A 16,422-nucleotide genomic window follows, 5' to 3' on the forward strand; every position below is an offset into this window, starting at 1 on the left:
GTGCTGGCACTGAGCTCCGGCAACAGTTGGAGGCATAAAAGAAGTGAAATAAAATGTATTTAACTTATGTGCTAGGTTCTTGGACTTTAAAAATTTTTTTTGTTGTTATTTTTATGAAGTACATTACTTGACAGTAAATGTTACAGTGAATCAGTTAAATAGTTCAAGCATGGTAATATCTCTAAGGTTTAAGAGAAATTACTTATTATCATTATGGCCTAAATTATTTCAAGTTTTGGAGTCCCTAAGGTTTTTTGCCTTCAGGGTTATCGCTGGGGCTTGGGGCCTACACTATGAATCCACGGCTCCTAGAGGCCGTTTGTTCCCTTTTGGGGGGGGGGGGGGCGGATAGGATGAGAGAAATACAGAGAGGGGAGAGGAAAGATAGACACCTGCTTCACTGCTTGTGAGGCGTGCCCCCTTCGGGTGGGGAGCCAAGTGACTTGAACCCATTCTTGCTCGGGTCCTTGTGCTTTGTACTATGTGCACTTAACCCAGTGTGCTACCATCCAGCACTTCCCCCTCCCCTTTTTTTTATGCTTCTTTAGGGGTCTATTGGTGATTACAACAAATTGTTAGATTTGAATTTGACCCAGGATACAACATGACTATTAAGAGGGTGAAAATTCTGAGGTTTTTATCAGACTTAAAAGCTACAAGTCAGCCTGTCTGTTTTTTAACTACTGCAGAATACTTGGGAAAATACTTTCATTCACAACACATCCAGCAATCTGTTTCATGTTTGTATCATGTTTGTATCTGGTAGACAGGAGGCAAGTGGAGACTTATAATAAGGAACCTTGAGGTTAGGAAACCCCAGTCTTTTCGGGGTCTGCTAGTAAGCCTTCCAGTCTTTGCATTGGAGAGCAGGAAAACACTATTTCTAATTAGTTAATCAGAAAACAAAACTACCCTCTGTCCTGGACAAATTCATTTCTGTCTTGAACAAGGTATAATATAGGTTGTACAAACATACTTAACAAAGACAATTTGGAACAAAAGCTGTTACAGATGTGTGGTCTAGGAAGGATCAGTGGAGAATTGTTTCTCAATAGTAACTTTTCTTCATGATTTTCATTTGTGTGCTCCAGTTTACCTGCTTTTGATCACATGTATCATAGTGTCAGCATTTCTCTATTTTTGTTTTTATATCTGGGTTAGTTGTGGTATAGAATTATTCAGTTGAGGGGAGTCGGGCTGTAGCGCAGTGGGTTAAGCGCAGGTGGCGCAAAGCACAAAGACCGGCATAAGGATCCCGGTTCGAACCCCGGCTCCCCACCTGCAGGGGAGTCGCTTCACAGGCGGTGAAGCAGGTCTGCAGGTGTCTGTCTTTCTCTCCTCCTCTCTGTCTTCCCCTCCTCTCTCCATTTCTCTCTGTCCTATCCAACAACGACGACAACAACAATAACTACAACAATAAAACAAGGGCAACAAAAAGGGAATAAATAAATAAAAATAAAATATTAAAAAAAAAAAGAATTATTCAGTTGAATTTCAGTTAAAATCCATTATGATCCTTGTGAGTGATATATCTGCCCCCCCACACTGTATTATTTTCTAGAGTAGACAGTTTAAACAAGAAACAGTTAAGTTCTAACTACTTCAGGATATTGGTGCCTCTTCTGTTTACTGATTATACTGTCAGTATTAGAATTTAGTTTTCTTTCATTATACCTGTGATTGAGTGAGTATTTCAGGTTTAATAATGATCCAGGGAATTCTGAGGAGCTCATTAACAGTTTTAAAAGTTTGAAAGTAGGTTAACAAACGTGTAAAAAGTTACATTACCCTGATTATATTTTATAAATTTCTCTATAATTGAAATTAACTACAGCAGTGGTTTAAAATCACAACAAACAAATAATTATTTATTATTATTATTTTTATTGCCACCAAGGTTATCGCTGGGTTTTGGTGCCAGCACTATAAATCCACTGCTCCTGGTGATAATTCTCCCCCCCCCCATTTTATTTTATTTGATAGGACAGAGAGAAATTGAGAGGGGTGGGGGAGACAAAGAGGGAGAGGGAAAAATAGACACCTGGAGACCTGCTTCACCACTTGTTAAGCATTCCCCCTGCAGGTAGGGATCCCGGCCTCAAACCCAGGTCCTTGTGCTTAGTAATATGAGCGCAACTGAGTGTGCCACTGCCCAGACCCCCACAATGATCTTTAAATAGTATAGGTCATTAGTGATTCATTATTTGGGGCAGACAAAATGAAGCAAATAATTGCATTTTCTTCTTATACATTAAAAGTTGTGTTTATTTCCCCAGAATGAATATAGTTCTTACCAGTTCTGTCTCTTATAGTTCAGTTTAGGTGAGATCAAGCATGTTCTGGGTGGTATGGCCATAGACCTGTTAAGCCCACCTTATACTAGTATGAGTTGAACCTGTTTTATGTAAATGCAAACTGACTAGGAAACATACTCTTACTTAATATTTAGACTTTGAAAATTAACTGTGATTTATTACTGGACTCTTACTGGGGTTGGTGGTTAGAAGTTGATTTATACCAGTCATACAAGTTGAATCTGCTTTACATATCTAATTGACTCCATTGTCACATCGAACTAATGCTCTTAGCATCCTACATTTAACTTTGATTTTTTTTAAATTCCTATATTGGGGAATTAATGTTTTATGTTCAGCATGATCTTTCTTTTTTTAAACTAACTTTCCCTGCTGACACTTTAATATTACTAGAAAGGACTGTGGACGGCATACAGTAGACATTTGTGTTAGCTATCTGTTGTTCTATAGAAATGTGCCCTCTTATCTAATGGTTTAAAACATCTTAGATCAGTTTTGGTGCAGTGTGATTGAGTGCCTTGCTTTAGGGTTTCTCTCCAAAGTGTTATATAGGCAGCAGTTCTTCAAGATTCCACAGGGATAGGAACCCTTCCAAACTCACCAACTGGCTTTTAGAAACAGATGCCAGTTTCTTCACTCATAGAATTATTGGCCACGTGTTAGCTTGTCTCCCTAAGAGGGAGCTAGTGAGAAAACAAGAAATGTTGCAGACAAAATCACTGATACAATCCTGAAAGTTATGTTCCAGCACTGCGCTGTTGCTGTTTATTAGATCCAGAACACAGAGAAGGAATTGCAGAGGGTGTAAACAGTAAAATTTGGGGTCTCTGGATATACTTCATAAACATACATATTTAAATAAGAATGTTACTCTTAATGATCAGCTTGAACAGGAAGGCTCTGAAGTTTCATGTACAAGACAGTCTCTTCAGTGCAATTTGCCTTCTATTTCATTTGATTTAATTAAAAAGTATAGTTGCGAATACTTTTTATAGCTGTTTAGTGTAATAGGGCAGTTTTGATGAGTCTTGATTTTCTGCTTTATTTGGAATTTAATGAGTTGTATTTTACAACTTTTTTTTTTAATGGAATAAAACACAGAAAAGTCCATACAATTAGACAGTTTAAGTGGCATTGGTAGAGTGACCATTCATATAGCCACCACTGTGTTTAGATAATAGATGATCTCTAAGACCTCTGAGTTCTCTGTCACCCTTTCCAGATGACAACCTCCCCTTTACCCATTGGTAGTCACTGCCCTGTTTTGTTTGTTTGTTTGTTTTTCCTCCTGTGATTTTTCAGACTTAGGTAAATACACTTTTTTTTGTTTGTGATCTCATCCTTGTCTTATTTGGCTCATCATTAAAATTTCACCCTTATTCTTGGACATGAGTATAGTTGACTCAGCTGGTTGTATCTTATTAAATGAGTATGCCCTTTTGTTGCTAATGGACTGTCAAGGTGCTTTTTGGCTTGGGGCAACTCACAAATGATGATTCTGCCTTATATATCTTCTTAGGTGTGTACTGACAGACATATCTAATTAGTATGTATGGAGAAGTGGAATTGATGTTAGTGGACATTTGTATTTTCAAATTAAACTGATACTCTTAGCAGTTGCATGCTACTCTTTCTACTTTGTAATCCTGTTTATATTCCTATTATTGCATATATTCCTGCTTTAATGGCATCTATAGACTTTTCCCGCTCTACCTCAGCTTGGGATTTGTATTGCTAGCTCGTTGTGTTTTTATTTGCATTTCCTTGATGATGAATGAGATTAGTATCTAGTAATTTGCTTTATTGGCTCTTGGATTTTTTTTTTTTTTTTTGGTGAAGTATTTGTTTAAGGCTTCTTTGTACCTTTTATATTTAGTTTTCTTAGTGGTCTGCTGTTTATTCTGGATAAAATAATTTGTGTTATCCATCATAAATAATTTTTCCTTCTGGTTTATTAATGATGCCACTTGAAGAACAGGTGCTTCTGTCATTAATGTTATTCTTTTCTTCTGTAGTTAGAAGCTCTTGTGTCAGGGAAAGAAACTGTACTGTAGTCTATTACTCGATCCCCCAAAGTAAAGAAAAAAAAATTTTTTCACCTTGAGATCATGAAGACATTAAATTGTTATATACTTTAAGCTTTATTTTTTTATCTTTTACCTTTAGATCTAACATCTACTAGAGATTTTATTATTGTGTATAATGTGAAGTACAGTGAATTATTTATGTGGATACTAATTGTCTAAACATCCTTAATTAAAAGATTCAGACTTTATCTATTTGAAGTATCACCTTTACCATGTAGTGTGTTTTCTGAACTCACTTTGCTGGTCTTTTTATCATCTTTTGGGTGGCACCACTGAACTTTATTAAAATGTAGAAATGTAGAAATGTAGGTTACACTTTAGGAAAGTCTCAGTGACTTCATGGCTCTTTGAATTTATTTGTGAATTATAGAATCAATGGAAACATTTTCATGATAAGCTTATTGTGGGTGAGATTTTTGTTTTGTTTTGTTTTGTTTTTCCAGAGCACTGCTTAGCTCTGGCTTCTGGTGGTGCTAAGGATAAAACTTGGGACATCAAAGCCTCTGGTACTAAAATCTTTTTGTGTGACTAATACACTATCTCCATCCCCTGTTGTGATTGAAAGGGGAAGAAGAAAGATTATTTATGAGATCAGAGAGAACTAGAGCACCACTCTGAAGTAATACATGCCAGGCACTGAACTCAGGAACCCATGCTTGAGAGCTCAGTGCCTTATCCACTGTGTCATCTCCTAGGCTGCTCAGCTGTAATTTTTATTGTCAGTTATTTTGATTCTGTAGGCGATAGTGAGATTATTTAAAATACTGAATCTTTTGAACCCATAAGTATGGTATTTCTCTTTTTATTTAAGTTCTTAAAAATATCCTTAAGATTGATATTTTTCAGATTATTATTCATACATGTCTTCATTTTAGATGTGTTCTTGTGTCTTTAATGTTAAGCTATTGTTAATGTGTCTATTCACTTATTTTTTAATTAATCAAGAGAGAGAGATATTACACCAAAGCTCTATTCTGGCATATGCTGTACTTGGGATCAGATTTGAGACCTCACGCTTGAGTATTTAATGCTTTATCTACTGTACCATCTGCTGTGTCTCGATGTCAGTGTCTTTAATTTCATTTTCTTATTGTTTGTTGCTGATACATATGTTTTTATATGTGTAGTTTTTTTCTTTATCCAGCAATCTTGTAAGCTCTTTTTAATTTTAATGATTTATTTATAGGTTCTTCATGTTTTCTGTGTACACATCATCAGCTACAAATAATAGTTTCTACCTTTATGATCCTTACATCTTCTATTTATTTTTCTTGTCTTACTCTGCTGGCTAGGACATCCGGTACAGTGATGAATAGAAGTGGTGATAGCGGGGCATCCTAGTCTTGGTGCTGATCTCAAAGTGAAAGCTTTCGACGGGTCACCATTAGGTATGATGTTTTCTGTAGGGTTTTTTTTTTTCCCTGTTGTCTTTTTTGACACTTCTTATCATTCAAGGAAGTAAATTTGTATTCCTAGTTTCCTATGGGGATTTTTTTTTCCCTTAATCATAAGTTAAGTATTTTCCAAAATTTTTGTATACCAGAGATGAGGTTTTAGTAATGTCATTAATGTAAATGTAAACATTGGTTAAATATTGAGAAAGTTGATCACCTTTGTACCTGGAGTGATCAGCTGTCCTGATTTGCCCAGGAATACCCTCATTGTCTCACGGAATATTTTGTATGCTAGGTGAGGCCACTAGGACAGTTGTTTTCTCTGCTTGCACTATTATGTACACCAGGCCCAGTGATGGTGTCCTCTTCTGTATTGCTTGCTTTACTGGTGTTTTTGTTTAGGAATTCTGCATCTCTCTTCATTAGTCAGACTGTCATGTAAATTTTTTCTTAAACTGATCTTGACCAGTTTTCCTGTAAAGGGATTCTTAGTTTCAGATGAGTTGAGGGAACATGTTACTTTTTTTTGTTTCCTAGAAGTATTTTTGTAGTCTAGGAAGAATGTCTTCACAGAATTATTATAGGCCTAATAGATAAAGTTTTAAGCTGTTCATTTGCTTTAGCCATTGTATTTTATTCAGGTTTCTGTTTCATCTTTGATATGGTATACCTTTATAGTTTTCTGTTTTATCTAAATTTCCACTTACTGGCATAAGATTATTCTTGATGTCAAGTTTGTAATGCCTCCATAGGTTTTAGCGATGACTTTCATTTTTGCTTCTGATTGTGTCTTTTACTCCTTTTTTTACCTTTGAATTCTTCTTAGGGATGTGCCGTTTTTATGAATCTAATCTAAAGTAGCTTTCACTATATATATATGTTTGCCATTCTGTTAATTTATTCTTTTTATTATTTCTACCCTACTTTTTGTGGTTGGTTCTTCCTTTCCTAGTTTGTTATCTTGGGTATACATATTTTTGTGTGGGCTATTTTTCTTTTTAATTTAATTTTTATTTGTTATTGGCTAACTGCATATAAATTTTTAAGAGTATAGTATCATACCTTTGTAAGTTACTAATACTCACTGAATGCCATCCAAGTCCACAGTGCTATTCCTGTTATCAGACTGACCCAGGCTATCTTTCTAACCTAGGAATTTTAAGGTTATATTTTCATTATAGCTGTATCTAATAATTTTAGCATGATATTTTGTTCTTTTCAATTCAAAATATTTTTCATTATAGCTTTTGTTAAACTTGTGGGGAATGTATAAACTTCTTACTTGGACATAGGATATTCTTTTTTTTTTTTTGGTTATGAATCTTATAAAATATTGTTATCAGAAAATGCTTTTATAATGCTTCTTTTTATATAGTTAAAGTTATGTATAGCAACCTTGATATATAATAATATATGTTTTATCAAAAACCTTGAGGTGCTTAGAAGTGTGATACATTATCTTCAGAGAGTAGGACATTAGAGTCATATTCTGGGATTTCAGGTGGTAAAATCTTTTTATTTCAAGTTCAGAAATTGAGTGAAAATTATACAAATAATATTTGTCTATTACTAGATATGATATTACATGTGTATTTTCATCTTTTAAAAAATATTTATTGGATAAAGATGGAAAAATTAAGAGGAACGTGAGGGACAGAAACACCTGCTGTCCTGCATCACCACTCCTGAAGTTTGTTTATTTATTTATTTATTTATTTATTGTCACCAGGGTTATTGCTGGGGCCCTTCTTTCTTTCCTCCCTCCCCTTTTCTCCCTCCCTTCTTTCCTTTGTTTTTTATTGGATAGGAGGATAGAGAGGAATTGGGAGGTGATAGAAAAAGACACCTACAGATCTATTTCACCTCTTGTGAAGTGCCTTCCCTGCATGTGGGGAGTGGTGGCTTGAACCCAGGTCCTTGAGCATGGTAGTATGTGTGCTTAATCAGGTGTGCCACCACCCAGCCCCTACATCTTTCTTTTTTAAATATATGTTTAAAACAAAAATACAAAAGTTCCCCTGGCATTTGTTTAAGTAGAGTTTCAAAAGAGACGCATTTCAGTATATTAGCTAAAAGGTATCAAGCACTGACAATGGGATACTTTGCTAATTAGAGGTTAAGGTCACTGGACTTACAAATGTCCATAAAATAAAAAGAGAAGGCTTCAGTGATTGGGGAAACTGAGGTGTTTGTAGAGGGCCAAAATCCATGGAGAGTGGTTAGGTTAGCTGCTTATGTTAAGACAGTCCAGGGTATTTTCTTATGCTAGCGTGGAAGACTCATCATTGGAATGTCCCATGCAGAAGTGCTGAGTTCTTGGCCCGTCCTGTGAAACCTAGGACAGGAGGAATTTATCAACTGACCAGTTTTCATTTGAACAAGTTCCAAAACAGACTGGTTGTGGGGGGAAAGCAAGTTTTTGGTTACTGTAGGAATATTGTATATCTATTTCAATGAGAGAGCAAGAGAGAGAGAAACCAGAGCTCTCCTTAGCTCTGGCTTATGATGCTGGTGGAGATTGAAACTGGGACTACAGAGCCTCACTCAGGCTTTTATGAAAGTCTGGTGTGCTCACTCCCTAACAATATCTCCTTGACCTTTGTGTGAAATACCTTAAGGTAGGGGAAATTTTATTAAAGTAGAAGAGGAGCTGAAAACATTTGGCAAAACTAATTGTTGTTTCCCCTTTCATGTAGAAATATACTCTGTCAGTTCCAGTCATAGTGTGCTCTCTTTTCTCCTGGTTTTGTGGCTGCTGCTTTTCCCTCCTCTGTTAACAAAGGGCTGCTCCTCTTTATTTGGCTATCTCTTTAAACATTGTTATTCCCTACTCTCTTGTTTTGTTCTCACTTCTACTGACTACTGATTGACAATTGCTAATTTTATTCATTATTATAGTTTTACATCTGTTATTTCCCTTTGATAGTCTTTGTGCTATTATTTACCTGACCTTTTCTGTTTTCTTCCACTGTTTACCATCTGGCAAAATTTTCCCAATTCTTCATTTAATTTCAGTTACCCAGTTGCCTCTGCCCCTTGCCCCAGCTCTTCCATCTAGATTAGCAGCATTGTAGTTCACTTTCATCATAGTGTTTGTTATATTTCCACTGTTGGTTTATGTGTTTATAAGTTTATAAGACTGGCTTCCAAGTGGGCAAGAACTCTGTACTTTCAAGTGTTTAGCAAAATGCTTAGGATAATAATTTGAAATAGTAATTTATGTGTTATCAACTATGTATGTATTGCTACAGAAGAGAAAGTGCCAGTGTTAGTAAGCATTAAAAGTCTGTTTATCTTTTCCTGGCACTAAAGAAAGGAAAGTTAAATAACAAGTTTTTTTTTTTTTTTTTTTTCTTTTAAGTAGAATGCTTCCATAGTAGTCAGCAGCAGTATAATTTCTGGGGTAAGAAACTTATACTGATTTGAACTCTAGTTCTACCACTTAGCAAGTTGTTCCAGCCTTAAATTTCCTAAAGTGTAGCAGAACCTGGCAATAAGAATCTATATTACATAGTACTGCTTTTTTATAAAAAATGTGTTTCATTATACTAAGATTAGAATAAGTTATCTACTTATATATGGTGACAATTTTTATATAGTGTTTTAGGAAAGCAGTTTTGTTTTATATAGTGATTTTCTAGCTCTTTGATTCTTTTGATGAAATAATTTTATATAAAATATTTTAATTAAATTTGAAATGTTTCAGAATTATGGTAGTTTATAAATAGCTTAAATTTGTAGCAAGCAGGGAGTAGTTAAGTATATCTTTTAATGCAATGCAGCTATTAAAATTCTTATATTTAGTGTCGTGAAAAAGGGTTATGCATTAGATAAGCTAACAAGTATACATTGTCTTAAAATATGTTTTTAAATGCTTAAGAAGGAAATGTAGAAATGTTAAGATGCTAACTTGTGGTTGCTTTTGGGTGAAGTGGTCTAGTCTGATTAAGTCATATTGTCATTGTTTCTCCTTCATATCTCTATTGTAAAATCAATCCCTATATTAAGGATATGCAACATTATATTTTCTTAGGTCTATGTTTGCATTTTAATATAGGAACTTCAGGCTATGTATGTGTGTCTAAGTTTATTATTTATTTATTTTTTGCTGCCAGGGAATCACTTACTTCTGGCAGTCTTTTCCCCCCTTTTTCTTTGCAGTGACAGAGGGGGAGTTAGAGGAAAGCTCTCACAGTACTGCTCCACTGCTTATGAAACTTCTCCTTTACATAGCACTCCCATGTAGTACAAATCTAGGGTCTTGCTCCTGGTCAAGTGTGTGCTCCACTGGGTGAACTAGCCTCTTACCCAGGGTTTTTCATTCGATCAATTTACCATGAGTATCCAGTTTGCTAGAAATATCCAAAATGTAGAGATATTTTAATAATCACGGTAGTGCCTTTATGATTTGATTTAGGCTTTCCTTCTTGTATCTATAGCAACTGGAACAGATCCAGAAGGAACTAAGCGTTTTGGAAGAGGACATTAAAAGAGTGGAAGTAAGATATCAAGATTTTCTCACATCTCTAGCAGTTTTTTCAATTTCATTATATTGTCACTTTTCCTTTAAATTGCTGCATTAAATTTACGGTTGGTCTCTGTTATATAGGAAGTAACAGATGTTACTTTTACTTTGAGAAAAGCACTCTAAACACTTTCTTCATGAAAAAATATATTCTAAATTTTTTTCAGTGTTTTATTGCTGTAATTATTTTTGGGTAGATTGAAAAAAATGTCATGGGAGTCGGGCTGTAGCGCAGCGGGTTAAGCGCAGGTGGCGCAAAGCACAAGGACCAGCATAAGGATCCCGGCTCCCCACCTGCAGGGGAGTCACTTCACAGGCGGTGAAGCAGGTCTGCAGGTGTCTATCTTTCTCTCCTCCTCTCTGTCTTCCTCTCCTCTCTCCATTTCTCTCTGTCCTATCCAACAACGACAACAGCAATAATAACTATAACAGTAAAACAACAAGGGCAACAAAAGGGAATAAATAAATAAAAATAAATTAAAAAAAAGAAAAAAATGTCATTTAATTTTCTTGGTATGCTGTCTATAAATAAACTACACTCTGTTTATTACCATTAATAATATTGTTACTTTATTATGTGTGCTGTCCACTGCTAGGTTATAAGGTTAATTTAAGAGGAGATAATATTACCAACAATCTAGAAATTTATGGTATTATTTACATGTAGAAATTAATGGGAAGATTTTGAGGAGACTCATAGGCTATTTATTTTCTTTGCTATATTTAAAAGAGATATGTTTTAAATTATTCAGTGTTATCCTTTTCTTTTTTCTGATATGTAGCATATTTAAAATGATTAACTTCAGGATTCCATGTGGCATTTCTAACTCAGTGTCCTTTGCTTGGCTATATGATTGAACTCAACTTGTGTTAGTCAGAAATAATCCTATGTGGTTATATATGTTTTGTGGCATTTTAAATTTTGCTAGTTTTCTAGTATTCAAAATGTAGCACACAAAAAAAATGAAGAGAGATTGTTGGTTTATTTCAGAAACATTTATGCAGTAACAATTGATAAAGAGACACTAACTCAATCATAAGCTATTTTCCAGAAGTAGTATACTTTGGTGCTTAGTACCATGAGTTCTGGAACAAATGACTCTAATTTAAATTCTAGTTCTGTCACTTGCTGAATGATCTTGGGCAAGTCATTTAATTTATATCATTTATTTTTATTTATTAACTATTGGTAAGTTACCTAACAAGGCTAATATTTGACTCAATAGTATGCAATGATTATTTTATCATGGCAGTGTGTCAGGAGAGACTGATATATTCTGTTTTTCTGTACTTTTGAGAATTTTACTTAATACTGTCCTATTTATTTAAATATTTATCAGTAGGACCTTACTGGGATTGGTGACTAGCTAATTCACTCTTGACACCATGTATTGTACATCTCATCTGACATACTTACATTTATTCTCTTCTCAGTTGATCACTTCTAGTGATGCACAATATTTGCTCAAGAGTTTCTAGTTCTTTGTGAATATATACATAGAAAAGCCATGTCTTTTTAGCTCTCTCTCTGCCTCTTTTTTTTTTTTCCTGGTACTATATGGAGAGGAGGTTGTGGTAATGTGGGTCTTGAGACATCAAAGGACTGATGAGTACTTGGGATTGGAAAGGAATATATTTTCATATTTAACTTATTTATACCGTTCCATTTGGAGTATCTACCATAATCCAAATAATTGTGCTTTCAGGAAATGAGTGGCTTATATTCTCCTGTCAGTGAAGATAGCACAGTGCCTCAGTTTGAAGCTCCTTCTCCACCACACAGGTATCAAACTTAAGAGTTATAATTGCTTAGGATTTATGTCACAAAATGCACATATGGTACTAGAACTTGGGAGCATTTTCTGTGTAATGTATAAAACCTCTGAGAAATTACTTTTGGTCATGATCTGGAAATGAGATTTAGATGGCCCATCTGTTTCCTTAATGTTTTGAATTTTTATGCCAGGAACAGTTAGTGAGCAGAAATTAAAATTATGAATTCACTGTTGGGTTGAAAATGTGGATTTACTGTTATTATTTATAGTAGCTCTTGATAGCTTGTGAATTAAAATGAGATGACATTAAAATCTTATTTAGTACATGAAATAATATTAGGAAAAAATAGCCAAATTAGAACATTAGAATTTTCTCCTAACTCATTGAATTTTCTTGGGCAGATGATGTTTAGATCTCCCTGACATTTTCCTTTTAACTTTGTTACAAGTCTAATTAACAGTTTTCTTCTATATACTCTATTAGAGCAGGGATTATATTTTCTTAATTATGTTTGAATTTCCTATATGTTACAACAGTGGTTATGACTAGTCACCTCCAGTATTTATAAAGTACAGTGAATGTGACCATTTCATGTAGCTACAAAGTTATATCTAGTGAAATATTCAGATTTAAATGTGAACTTTTATGCTTGAAATATTCAAAGCAAGAGCAATTTCATGTTTTTTAAGGTGGTAATGGGCTAACTGAAGCTTCAGGATAGCATACATAATGATTCCTAGGTACTCTTATGCCAGTATAAGAGTGTAGGCTGATCTTGAGAACATGTGTCTGTTCAGGAAAACTCCTGTAGGTCTAGTTTGGGGTGATCATGTAGAGAAAGAACACAATTGGATAGCATTGTTGGGAGGTTTGGTATTTTTCTTTTATGGGGAAAAATTGTAAGTTCTAGTTGATTCTGGGGTCATATTAGCTGTACACATCAGATTGTTTTCTGACATACTTCAGTTTGTCTAAACACTTGGGAACAACTTGGTTTGGGAATATTGTTCTCTTTAGGCTTAGCACTCCCTTGCTGATTGTCAGTGAAATATTTGTTATGTAGCTGCATCTAGGCAAGTGAATGTTGTCATTGTCACAGTACATTTATAAGTAAAATGACAACTCTCATACTAGCAGCTCTTAATTGACTTACTTGAGGATGAAACTGAAGCAAGTAAAAATTGAAGTAAATACCTGCTGTGTGGTCATTCTCTTCTTGTCATTCTTTTGTGGTGTTTGTTTTTGGGGTGGGAGGAAAGGACAAATGGTTTAGTATTTACTAATTTTTTTTATAGCCTATGTATTCATTTGTTGTTTAAATTAATGGCAGTTAATATTTCCTTGCCTTAGAAATTATGTGTATATATATGATGTATTTTGGATTTACTTGTTCTGTTAACATAACCTCTGAAATCACCTTTTTCTCTCATTATATTGCAGTAGTATCATTGATTCCACAGAATACAGTCAACCCCCAGGTTTCAGTGGCAGTTCTCAGGTAAATGATATATTTATGCTTTTAGGGTACCATGCATATATTCACCTAAATTGTAAAATCATAGATTACTTAACTGGAGTGTACTACAAAGAAGATTTCTGTGAATGCTGTGCTATTAAATTGTGAAAAGCTAATGCCTAGTCACCATTTTATTTTTCACTGATGAACTTAGCACTTTTTTAATGTTCTGGTAACATCAGACCTTGAGTGGAAGGGGAAATTACGTGTAAGAGGAAATTATGAATAATTAGGACATTATTTCTTAGGGTTATGAAAATCATAATCTATTAGTGCTATCAACTCTTTATTATGTTATTACTAAATAAAGTTTTGTGTAGTTATTATGCTAGAACTTTTAAGTTCTCTTTTTCCTGGGAAGGAAGAAAACAATTTATGGAGTTTTTACTTGTGGAAAGTAAAGGCTTAAATAGACTGGTTTCAACTCCTCTAGTTACATTGCATGCTTATTTTGACTTTTATTCTATATATCTGTGCCTTCACAGCTGATAATTATCAAATCTAATTTTGATGTAGGGCTTTTTTGGTAAGAAGTTCTTATGTTGAAATAATTTCAGGCTTAGACAAGAATAGTAAAAATGATTCTATTATGTTCTTTATCCCTATTGTCCAAATATTACCATTTGACCCCATATACTATATCATTTTCATTCTGTGTGTGTGTGAGAGGGGGGGGGGAGGGGGAGAGGGAGAGGGAGTTTGTAGAATTTTTTCCTCTGGGCTTCAGTGTCTAGTGTCTATTTCCTTTCAAACAAGGCTATTGTCTTATGCAATCATAATGTAATTTTAAAATTCCAAGGCTGATATCAATAGAACACTACTATCTAATCCTTGTATCTTAGTCAACTTTACAAGTTTTCCTGATGTTCTTTTTAATTTTTATTTATTTATTTATTTATTTATTTTAGTTATTAGAGAGAGAGAGAAATTGAGAGGGAAGGAGACAAAGAGACACCTGCAGCCATGCTTTACCACTCATGAAGCTTTCCCCTTCCAGGTGGGGACCAAGGACTTTGAAACTGGGGCCTTGTGCACTGTAATGTGTGTGCTTACCCAGGTGTGTCACCACCTGGCCCCTTCCTAATAACCTTTTTAGTAGAGGTGGCAGTAAGTTTTTTTTTTTTTTTATCAACATGAAAAGAAAGTTCTTTTTGATCATACAGCTTTCATTTTTGTTTTTCTTATTCCAATACAAAAATATCTGCTTCTAACACTTTTTGGCTAGTTTTATAACTACTGTACACATCCTCTATTTTCTTTGCATGAATGTATGTGATCTATTAATTTCTTAGTAGTTAATTCACAAATTTGTTTGTATTTCTGAACAACTATGGAGGTACAGATTTAAGGATTTTTTTTTTAAAGAATTCATTTATTTATTCATGAGAAAGACAGGAGGAGAGAAAGAACCAGACATCACTCTGGTACATGTACTGCTGGGGATCGAACTCGGGACCTCATGGTTGAGAATCCAATGCTTTATTCACTGAGCCATCTCCCTGACCACTTAAGGAGTTTTTTGTTTGTTTGTTTAATCATATAGGAATGTATCAGGAGAAATTTAAAAGCATTATTTGAAATGTGATTTGGAAATTAAGAGGGATAAGCAATCCAGGAGTCTGGAAATTTACAGTTGGGCCCTGATGGTCTCCTTTGAGCATAATATCATAATATATCAGCATCAAACAGAGCCATTTTAGTGATTGCATTAAATGAAACAACCAAAATCACTCCAAACAAGTCACTCACTGTGGAAAACACCAAGTTACATCTGTGTACTGAGTCATACAAGCAGTTGCTGTTACTTTACTAATACTAATTCTCTGTGTAGTCTTTCTCTCCTTATAGATCAGATTTATTTAAATACTCGATCACAAAATTGTACTAGGGATTTCACTTTGTACTGTGAGACCTCCTAAAAGGATTTCAGAGACTTGCAGGATTTAAAGATTACACTTTGGGGACCATGCTTTGAGACCATTCTTCTAAGTTACACAGCTGTCTCCTTTACAGCTATTTAAGATCTGTTCTTCTGAAAGGGTGTGTGCTTAACAATTTTATTATTTTGCACATGGTCCTTCATCCTACTTTTTTCTTTGTAAATAGCAATTACATTTTTATGCATCATTTCATTGGGAAATTAGTTTGAGAGAAGTTGGTATTTATATGCTGAATTTTGCAAATTTTAGTTAATATAGACTGCTTTCAGCTTAGTAGAACAGGACTCTGAAGTGGAATTAGTAGGGAATTTTCCTATGATAACAGTCAACTGTGTTCTACTTTTGTTTTGAAATGAAAATGCCAGTATTTACATACTTTTTTCAGAAAAAGGGTATAATTTGTTTTGGGTTACAAGTGTTAATACCTTAGACAAAGAAGCAGTCTTGGCATACATCACATTGTACGGACATTGGTTTCACTTATCCTATGAACACTTACTTTCTTATTCTTAACCACTAGCATATACTAAGTATATGAAATGAGATACTAGCTTTAAGTGCTTTTTATTTTCATTTTTATGTTTTCAGGTGTTTCTTTTGGTAGATAACATATAGTAATCTTTTTAAAAGTCTCCTATATATCCCTAATTTAGTCAGTTTTTTTCATTTATATTTACTAGGGCTACTGATAAAGACCCACTCTTATTTTCTCCATATAATGCATGTTGTTTTTCTTGCTACTGACCTTTTTTAGAAATGTTTTTAACATTTGTGCTCAACCAGGTGTGCCACCACCTACCACCCCACCCCCCCACCCCCTTTTTTTTTTCAACAGAGCACGGCTCAGCTCTGGCTTATGGTGGTCTGGG

The 16,422-nt window shown here is 34.5% G+C and overlaps 1 protein-coding gene across 3 annotated transcripts in view; it reads left to right on the plus strand.

The window, feature by feature from the left end:
- COP1 (COP1 E3 ubiquitin ligase) overlaps positions 1-16,422 on the plus strand; it is an 88,067-nt gene that overhangs the window by 19,723 nt on the left and 51,922 nt on the right. For all 3 annotated transcript variants that reach the window (XM_060197896.1, XM_060197894.1, XM_060197893.1), the window contains exons 7-9: positions 10,236-10,295; positions 12,028-12,104; positions 13,538-13,595. In XM_060197896.1, coding sequence (XP_060053879.1) covers positions 10,236-10,295; positions 12,028-12,104; positions 13,538-13,595 — 195 coding nt within the window. The remainder of the gene's footprint in view (positions 1-10,235; positions 10,296-12,027; positions 12,105-13,537; positions 13,596-16,422) is intronic.

The sequence above is a fragment of the Erinaceus europaeus genome, chromosome 9, assembly GCF_950295315.1.
Source record: "Erinaceus europaeus chromosome 9, mEriEur2.1, whole genome shotgun sequence".
Lineage (NCBI taxonomy): Eukaryota > Metazoa > Chordata > Mammalia > Eulipotyphla > Erinaceidae > Erinaceus > Erinaceus europaeus.